Source organism: Carassius carassius, chromosome 1 (genome assembly GCF_963082965.1).
Source record: "Carassius carassius chromosome 1, fCarCar2.1, whole genome shotgun sequence".
Taxonomy (NCBI): domain Eukaryota; kingdom Metazoa; phylum Chordata; class Actinopteri; order Cypriniformes; family Cyprinidae; genus Carassius; species Carassius carassius.
Genome location: NC_081755.1, coordinates 22,742,654 through 22,752,703, shown reverse-complemented (window position 1 = coordinate 22,752,703; position 10,050 = coordinate 22,742,654). Strand labels below are relative to the sequence as shown.

Genomic DNA, 10,050 nt, shown 5'->3' with positions numbered 1-10,050 from the left:
ATAGTATAGTACAGTACAGTAAAGTGTACTGTAGTATAGTACAGTATAGTATACTGTAGTATAGTATATGGAAAGAAAGAGTAGTATAGTATGTAGCATACTATATACTGTATAGTATTATATCATATCATAAAGTGTACTATATATAGAGAGATTAGTATAGTATATAGTATATAAAGTATCATATTGTTTAGTCTAGTCTAGTATAGCATAGAGAGTGAAGTATAGTATAGTATAGTATAGTATAGTATAGTATAGTATTGTATAGTATAGTATAGTATAGTATTGTATAGTATAGTATAGTATAGTATAGTATAGTATAGTATAGTATAGTATTGTATAGTATAGTATTGTATAGTATAGTATAGTATAGTATTGTATAGTATAGTATAGTATTGTATAGTATAGTATTGTATAGTATAGTATAGTATAGTATAGTATTGTATAGTATAGTATAGTATAGTATAGTATTGTATAGTATAGTATAGTATAGTGGTTCTATAGTGGAACTCCAGATCTCGGGACACACAACTCTGCACATTTTGTGTCTCTCTTATTTAATGCACCTGATTCAGAACATCAGCTCGTTAGGAAAGAGATCGATGAACTGAACTGATTGTTTCAGATTCAGAAACAAAATGTGTAGAGCAGTGGGTTCCGAGGCCTGGAGTTTAGAACCACTGGTACAGTATATGGACAGAGAGTAGTATAGTATAGTATAGTATAGTGTAGAGAGAGAGTAGCATAGTATACAGTAAAAATAGTGTTGAAACAAATTTAATTCAGAAATTGCTAGTAAATTTCACAATTAATAATAAAGAAATGGCAAGTAATGCACTGAGTAAAACTTGTATTTCCTTATTAAATGTTGGCCAATCATTTTTGTTTCATTGACAACTTCTTTTTCTAACATATATATGCAAATCCATATTTTATATATACAAACTCACAAAACACACACACACACACACGCACGCATACACACACTCACTAATTTATGTAATATATAGATATAGTGTATATGCACATACCTGCACATATACTGCTATTACTACACTCACTATATAAACAAACACACATAATGTGTATACTGTATACTATATATGTATCATACTGGCCTTTAACACAGCACTCTCTGTGAATTCCATGTAAAAGCTATGGATATCTGCAAGTGTCTGCGGAGGCGATTAGGAAAGGTTCTTGCGTTGTACACCTCGCATGGCAACAAGGCGGCTTAACGACTGGTTGCTAAGGACCAAATCTGAGGCGAGCCCCCCTGAAGAGATTCTGTGCCAAAAAGAAGGAATTCCCCCCGTGGCAGCGCTAGAAAATGCCACTGCTGGGTTACCATGGTGACCACATGGAGTCAATGAAGGAGAGAATGGGGCCACATGTGTCTTTTAAGGGTGGCAGATTGTCAGATTTGAGATGTTATGGAGGAGAACGCTGTGAAACACATAGAGTCTGGATTAACCCACAATATTCACAGACAGTGTCATAGCTGGCAGACTCGTTGTGCAGACAAATGGTGCCGTTTTGCCCCTAACCGACTTGATTAATTTGAAATTAGTGACAAATGTGGACTAGAGCAGATGGATGAAAAACCTTTTTAATGTTTAAAGGGTTAGTTCACCCAAAAATGAAAATTAGCCTGTGTTTTACTCACCCCAGAGGCATCCTATGTGTATGTGACTTTCTTCTTTCAGACGAACCCAGTCGGAGTTCTAATCAAAATTGTATTTGATCTTTCAAGCTATTTAATGCAACTCGGCGGGTATTTTAAAACTTCAACCTTGCATTCCTCGCCACCTTTGAACAGTTAGAAAGTTAATATTAATTCATTCTAATTTCATTTGACACTAAGTTCATCTACCTTTAAGTGAAAACAATACAACAGAGTAAACTGTACTTTCACAAACTCTTGTGGGTAAAATTAGTCCAAAAATTAAAGCGATAAAAGCAAAGATGGACTCCATCTGAGCACCTTTGTCATCCAATTGTCAACGTACCATGATTCATTTGAAATGCAGTGACTGATATCTCTGCCCAGTGGAGGTGCTAGGGATTCTGGGCCCATTGCACAGAATTTACTATGGAACCTCAAAGTCACATTTAGTGGAGGGCCCCTCTCAGCCTCTGGGTCCTATAGACTCTATTCTTCTTTTCACCGGCTGCTACGCCCCTGCTCCTTACCCTATGAGCAACCTACAGATGGAAAGAGAATCTTTACTGACCTCTAGTGGCTGTGAAGTGAAAGCAAACCAATGCTCAATTTTTATAGCTTTGTTCTTCACAGATGTTTTTTACAACCCATATTTCTATACTGATGCAACAATGCACTAAGGCATGAGTTCATTAACCCCAGTCATTCCCTTGTGCTGAATACATAGAAATTCTATTCATTTTTCTTCTTTATTGCTGTGCTTTGGCCAAAATGACTGTTTGAAACCATAAACAGAGCAGCAAGAAGGCACATTTCCAAACAAGGACATATTCAAGCTATTACATGATTTTATGGCCAACATCCCACCACACTACTGTCAAACTGGATCATTAAACAAAGAAGGAACAAACTACAGGCAAACGAGTCCCCGATGTTGTCTTTGGATGGAGCTGGTTTTATTGCTCGTTGGCTCTCTTGCAGTAGAAATACGTACAAGCTACACAATGCGACGATGACCTGAATCAGCCTAGTTTAAGAACAATAGCTAGTAAAAATATTGCTCTCCTCATCCTACAGTAAGAGAAGGGTCAGTACAGATGATGTTTTTGGACGAGTCTGAGTCCTGGGTCTGGGGAATGCATGCAAGTGTTATAAATAACCGCTGCTCAACGCCAAGCAGAACATTCTTGTATGGATTGAATAAAAAAAAGGGGGGTAAAAACAGCTGAATGCAAATAAATAGTTCCCTTTTAAACATTGTTTTTTTTGTTGTTGTTGTTGTTGTTGTTTGCATTTGCATTTGAAATGTTAGAGTATGAGATATAAAAGTAATGATATTTAAATGAATAATTCACCCCACACATCTTCTGGCCATCCAAGATGTAGATGAGTTTGTTCCTTCATCAGAACAGATGTGGAGAAATATAGCATTACATTACTTGCATACAAATGGACCCTCTGCAGTGAATGGGTGCCGGGAGTCCAAACAGCTGATAAAAACATCACAAACATGACTCCCATCCATAAATTAACATCTTCAGAAGTGAAAACCTCTGTCTTCTAAATAAATCATTAAAACATTTTCATATGTCAAAATGTTCTTTAGCCATAATATTGCTTTCTTCAGTGAAAGACTCATCTCGTCTGAATCAGGAGATAAATATGGACAGATCAAGCAAGTTTACAAGCTAAAATTCTAGAACAGTTCTAAACATATATGTGGATATTGTTGAGAGGACAACAGGGGGTGGACTTTTTCCTGAAGGAAACATTATTATAGATAAGGGACTGGCAGCAGTTTAAAAACTTCTTAATGATGCATTTGTTTCTTACACAGCTTTTTGCCTCACAATATTTTATCAGCTGTTTGGGCTCTCATTTTGACGGCACCCATTCACCGCAAGGTATCCATTGCTGAGCAAGTGAAGTAACACTAAATTTCTCATTTTTTGATGAAGAAACAAACTCATGTACTGTATTTCTTGTATGGCTGGAAGGTGAGCAAATGTTTTAGAAAATATAAATTTTCTGGTGAACGGTTCCTTTAAGAATCTGCACTGTTCTAGGTCACCAATCAAGTAAATTTGTGACAAAAGTGAGGTATTCCTGCAAAGACACTGTAAATCTACTTTTTAAATTATACTGTTATACTAACAACGTAATTTATATAATATAAAAAAAATGTTTTATTAAATTGGAGGGAAAAGCAAAAAAATAAGCATTTTCATTAGTGGTCTCAGGCCTTTGGACCCCAGCGTATGTGTCATGTTCACATGTTTCAGAGAGCATTTGGTTGTTTGTGAATCAGTATTTATTTGTACATTTACACAATCAGGTTTCATCCAGGAATCAAGAATAAATTGTAAAAAAAAAAAACAATAGGCACAATCTGCATGGCAGTACAACATTTTTTCCCCCGCATAATATAATACAGCTTTTCTCTTTAAATATATCTATGTCTATATATAAATCTTCTCTCGCTATGCAGTAGAACACACATGTTGTCTAATCAAATGCAGATACTTTAAGGCAACAATTGTTCAACTTCACAGTTTCTCAGTTGTCAATATGTTTATGTTTGTCTTAACATATTCATATATACTGTATGTAGCATCGCTGCATAGGCCGAGGCATATAAACTGAGACTCCACACGTCACAATTCATTAGTGTCCTTATCCCAATGTCAATCCCATCCCAATGTCCTTATATACAGATTATCTGGGGCATCTACTGACAAATGCCTTGAAGAAAAGTGCGGTGTGTCAGTTGTTTGCTATTTTCTTCTTTTAATTAAGAAAACATGAGTTAACATCTTCATTGCACACTCTATTAACTAAGATACGAATAAACAAAGGGGAAAGCAAACAAGACAGAAAAGTTTCAAATCTAGAAAACATTAGGCAGCCATAAGCTGAAAAGCCATTAAATAAAGCAAAATCACACTGTATGCTAATTTTTTTAATCGGGAGGAACTAAATTCTCAAGCAGTACCTACTATATGACAACAAAATGTATCATTACAATTTACAATTTAGAAAAATATGGCATTATGGACATTAAATGAACTGAAGGCTGATTTATTTAAGTGATTGTCCCCCATTTAATCTCTTTGGATAGATTGTTGCCTCCAGAAATTAATTTATTCAGTCACTTTAGCATAATATCTAAACCAGACTAGACTGTGCATTTAAATATTTTAATATTAGCGTTGATGTTTTTTTTTGGATGTGAATACTCACAACATCTACATTAATTTTAGATCAGTTTGAGGCATCTGTATCATGGAAAAGCAATAAAATCAATGTCAATACTGCGAGTCATGGGAGTTCCGAAAAATATGTTGTGCAATTATTGAGAGTGCAAAAACATTGTAGTAACAATGTCGCATATGAGCTGTAATCCATGATAAACATTTTTACAACTTGTCAAATATGTACATTATACTGTTAATTTAAAAGCAAACCTACAGTGGGGCCTAAAAGTCTTTATAAGGACTGAATGTATTGAATTGCATTGCATTTTTGCAAAAGAGAAAATAAAGTTGCTTACAGTACCGATTCTTTCGAGAATTTATGGGAATTGGAATAAAACATTAACTGACCAGTTGATCTATAACTGACAAAAATAGAGGGCAACCACATGGACTGCCTAATAAGTGAAAACACATTTGCAATTAATACATTCAACCACTAGTGGTGCTACAGCTGCAAACGAGTGGCCATTTCTCCATAACTCCGTGTTTTATACATAAAGTCTGTGCTTTCAAGTGTCCTGTCTCTTCAGAAAGCTCACTTGGTAAGTAAATCATCCCTGTAATACTGAACAGAGGTATACTGGTTAAAAATATTCACATCAGAGTCTCTGAAGAACACACAAACTCCTTTCCTGACAACACAAACATGTGCTCACACACATCAGGGGAAGAAATGGTGTCACTTCAGTCCATAAGGAGAGCAGTACGAAGGCCAAAGGGCTCCTAAGAAAACGAAATCACTGTCAGAAAGATAAAAAGAAAGATCAGTGCATGTCACATTCCTCTCTTGTGTATTCCATTAGCAGGAGAAAGAACAAACCAAGACGGGTTAAGATAAGAAGGTATAGAAAGGTAGTAGCTAATCAGTGAAAGCAAATAGAAGGTATCACCCACAATTCTGTTAAAATCAGAGGAAAAGGTCACTCCTTTACTGGTTCTTTCCTGCGACCCGCTGCTGCTGCCGCTCACTGAGTTCTTACGCATGATACCTGAAAGTGTGTTTGTGGAAATTACGTTAACACTTAAATATGAGTTACTTCCATTTAAGCAGTAATCTATAACCGATGAATGGCCGATACTATAAATCTATATTACTTTGTTATAAATAGCTACATTACAAAGTATATTGATAAAAGACATACTTTTTGAGAAATTAATGCACACAGCAACTCACTCCAAGGGCCATAATATATACTGCTATCCCTTTAAGTGAGTGCTAGATGATGAATTAAATCTAAAAATATGTGGAAATAATAATAAAAATGAAATATCGGTCAATAAAAAGTTTGTAAAAATATAACTTAGAATCACATAACTAATATGGCGCCAACATGTTGAGTATTCCAAATGCCAAATAATTTTTTTTCTCTTGTAATATTATTCAAAAGAAACCTTAAATGCAACTGATATTCTCAAGACCTTTAATTTTCAATCTCGTCAATAACTTGACTTCATTTCGACATGTACAGTATCACGCAGTTTTCATGATCCAATCAATTCCAAATGGATATAATTAAGGCCCCTTCCTAGATGTACATTCTTTTTTTTTACTTCCTTTTCTATGAGGCGCCACGTAATTGAAATCAAAGTTCGCTTACCAATACATACATAAAACACGTGTATAATCACCTATAAATTACTCAAAATACATATATGAAATACATGTGCACACTAATTTGAAATCCATCCTAACACATTTTATGTTAGTAATGAATGCATATACACTTGTGAATAACTTGCGTATACATATAACCTTGATGTATTCATACACCTATAGACACTCGCTTATACAACACATGCACATACACATAAACTCGGTGCATGCTGACACACCTATAAATACTCACATATACATATAAACTTGATCCATGCATAAACACCTATAAACATTCGCCCATATATATAAACTTGCCAGCACACACACACCCATCAAACACTCGCTCAAACATACAAAATAAAATTCACAAACGAATACAATTCTGATAAGAAAGACCCATGCTTTAGTTGTGTATATACATGCAAGTGATTTCATATGTGGATGTGCATGAATTTTTCTGTGCAAAATGAAGGACTTACTCTGGACTCATCTGCTTGTCTTTACATCGTATGCTTTATTAATAACGTGTTTCCTGAGTTTGGTCTACGTTAGCTACGTTAAGCGTTTTATCTGGAGATGCCGCTGCAAGATGCCGATGCCGCATGATGTTTACACTCAAACGGCTTCCTTTTACATTGAAATGCCTACCGTTTGCACTGAAAAGTTCATGCACATCCAAATATGAAATCACTTGCATATATTTATATACACTATATACAACTAAAGCATGCATCTTTCTTATCAGAATTGTATTTGTTTGTGAATTTTATTTTGTATGTATGCACAAGTGTTTTATGGGTGTGTATGCCTGCATTGAGTTTATATATATGTGCAAGTGTTTATAGCTGTATATGCATGGATCAAGTTTATACATATAAGCGAGTGTAGGTGTATGCATGCCTCAAGGTTATTTGTATACGTAGGTTATTCACAAGTGCAAGTGCATAATATGTGTTGGTATGAATTTCATATTAGTGTGCATGTGTATTTCATATGTGTATTTTGAACATCCAATAGTATACATGTATATGTGGGTAATTTATCGGTGTATATGCATGTGTTTTATGTGTTTATTGATAAGCGAAGTTTGATTTTAATCCTAAGTGGCACCTCATTCTCTTCAGTACAAAATAGATTGTAAAAACATGTCAAAGTTGAAATATTCAGTCAAATATTTTTAACTTCTTCTATGGTACCTGTAGGGGGCAGTATGTCCAGTCTCTGCAGGCTATTTCGGCGAGAGCTTGGGTACCCTCCACTTTTAGACAGACGACGTTGGCGGCTGGACAACATGGCCGCTGGAGAGACGATTCCTGGAGGGGGCACTTTACCCATCTGTTTGTAGAGCTCCTCGATCTCTTGCTTTTGAGAGGCCTGGAGAGCCTGAACCTCTGCCACATGTCTGAGAAAGAGGGAGAAGGAAAGGAAAGTAAACAACAAGGCAGTGGTTTGAACGCTTCAAGTGACACTTAATCAAAAAATAATGTGAACACACTTAGTTAATACACAATTGATAACCTATTAGATCTCATTCAGCAATATAACGTAGGATATAATCTGTGCAAGTGCTTTTCTGATTTTCTGTATTTTCTGTCATCCGATCTTTCCACCCATGAAAACTTTGACAGCACTGAACATGTTCAGACATGTTAGATCCAAAAAACGTTTGGGATTAAATCTATAATGGACACTGATGGTTTGAGTAAGTAACTATAAGAGTTACAATATGATGCTAGAATATGATGAAGCACTTCATAAAACATACAGGGATTTGCAGGAGTGTACCTCAAGCAACCCACAAAACACAGTACAGGCTCACCTCTCTCTGAGTTCCTGTAGCTCCTCATACATTTCCTCGTCTTCACTCTCTGTCTCGTCGCTGCTAGCGAACGCCGCGCTGCGTGTGTAGCTCATCCAGGGCTGATTGAGATTGATCTGAGGACTCCCGGCTGAACTTTCTAGCAAGCTTACGCTTATCCTCCTCCGCCTCCTTTCTGTCTCCTCCTCCCCTTCTTCACCTCCCCGTCCCTCTTTTGGATCTACAACTTTTCTCTCCGGTGTTTTAGGTCCTCCAGTCCACAAGGGGGCACTGACTGAGCTGCACAAAGCCTCACTAGGTGGTTGGATAAGTGGTGGGGATTCATTCAGGGAGCTGTTACTGCTTTCAGATTCCGCCTGTATGTCTGTGCTGCTGTCTGATTGGCTGTTGTGTGTGGGGGGTGTGGCTTGGGGAACTGTTGTAGGGCATGTTTGGGTCGGTAAGGATGTGGCCGTAGCTGTAGGGGTGGGAGTTGGCGTCAGGCTGGGAGTCGGAATGGGGATCTCCTTGCTTGGACTGACTTGGAACCGACCCACTGTGACAATAGACTTTTTCTCTGTGGATAAAGTGACAGAGGATTTTTTATGTTATTTTTTGAACATGGTAAAACAGCAAAACAATACATTTTTTCATTTTCTAAACAAAATGTGAGTAGTAAAGTGGTAAAAAAGAAAAGAAAAGAAAAAACAAATCTATCAAAACAATGTGCTTAGTATGCAATGAGCTTCTGCAGTCAATAGATGGCAGCTGTGTATTTTCAATTTAGGAATTGTGTTTGGGTTGGACACAACATAGAAAATGTTATTTTCAAAGTACACTATCGTTCAAAGATATGGATTATTTGTCAGATATACTCTAAGTCTTATGCTTATCAAGGCTGCATCTGCCATGTTGAAAAGCTGTGATACATTTCTTTCTTTCAGGTTTCTTTGATAAATAGAAAGCTTGGAAGCACACAAAAAGTGTGTTTATTTGTGTGCATGCGTAATAATGGACGTGTATGTGCATGTAAATATATTTATTCTTGCCTGGTTGTGTGACCTTCAGTGTTCTTTGTGTCTTTGTGTACAAGGAATATAGGGTGTGTACTATTTATGGGTGTGTGTGTGTGTACGTGTGTGACAGATGGAAAGAGTGCAACTCACCTTCAGATATAGGTGAGAGTCTAGATTTGGCTGCAGTGGTATTCGTTTCAGACACTGCCAGATAGATGGATAGAGTAGGGGAGGACCTTGGGACAGGTGAGGACACCTAAAACAAGTTAAAAAAACATTAATAAAAGCGTCAACCACAGACGTCCTTCTAGAGATGCTTTGAGACATGTAATAACAGACAACACCCACAATACTGTACATGTTCAGAACAGGTTTGTCTAAGTACGCTCACAAAGTCGTCTGAGAGCAATGCTTCACTTAAAAGTATACCCTCATATTTATGTTGACAGAAACACCTAAACGACTTTCTTGTGGTTGATACATGTCTTTGTTTGAAAGGTACACATTTAGATTAAAAGAACAGGTTTGGCTATAGAAGTCTTTAAAGTGACATACACACACACACACACACACATACATATATAAAAATTAAATTTTTGTCATTGTTTAATCACTAATGTCATTCCTTGAAAGACTAACTTTCTTGAGTGGAACACAAATGGAGAAACTGAATAAAGTATTCAAAAAACAACCCAAACATATTGCTATATTCCAACTGTAAT

General features: G+C 36.4%; 1 protein-coding gene across 2 annotated transcripts in view; it reads right to left on the bottom strand.

The window, feature by feature from the left end:
- Positions 1 to 4,518: 4,518 nt before the first annotated feature.
- The window catches only part of LOC132141994 (serine/threonine-protein kinase WNK4-like), a 65,864-nt gene continuing 60,332 nt past the window's right edge, over positions 4,519 to 10,050 (bottom strand). For both annotated transcript variants that reach the window (XM_059551647.1, XM_059551639.1), the window contains 5 exons: positions 9,479 to 9,584; positions 8,334 to 8,889; positions 7,711 to 7,916; positions 5,812 to 5,906; positions 4,519 to 5,657 (listed from right to left, as the gene is read on the bottom strand). In XM_059551647.1, the coding sequence (XP_059407630.1) occupies positions 5,655 to 5,657; positions 5,812 to 5,906; positions 7,711 to 7,916; positions 8,334 to 8,889; positions 9,479 to 9,584 (966 nt within the window). In that variant the 3' untranslated portion in view covers positions 4,519 to 5,654. The remainder of the gene's footprint in view (positions 5,658 to 5,811; positions 5,907 to 7,710; positions 7,917 to 8,333; positions 8,890 to 9,478; positions 9,585 to 10,050) is intronic.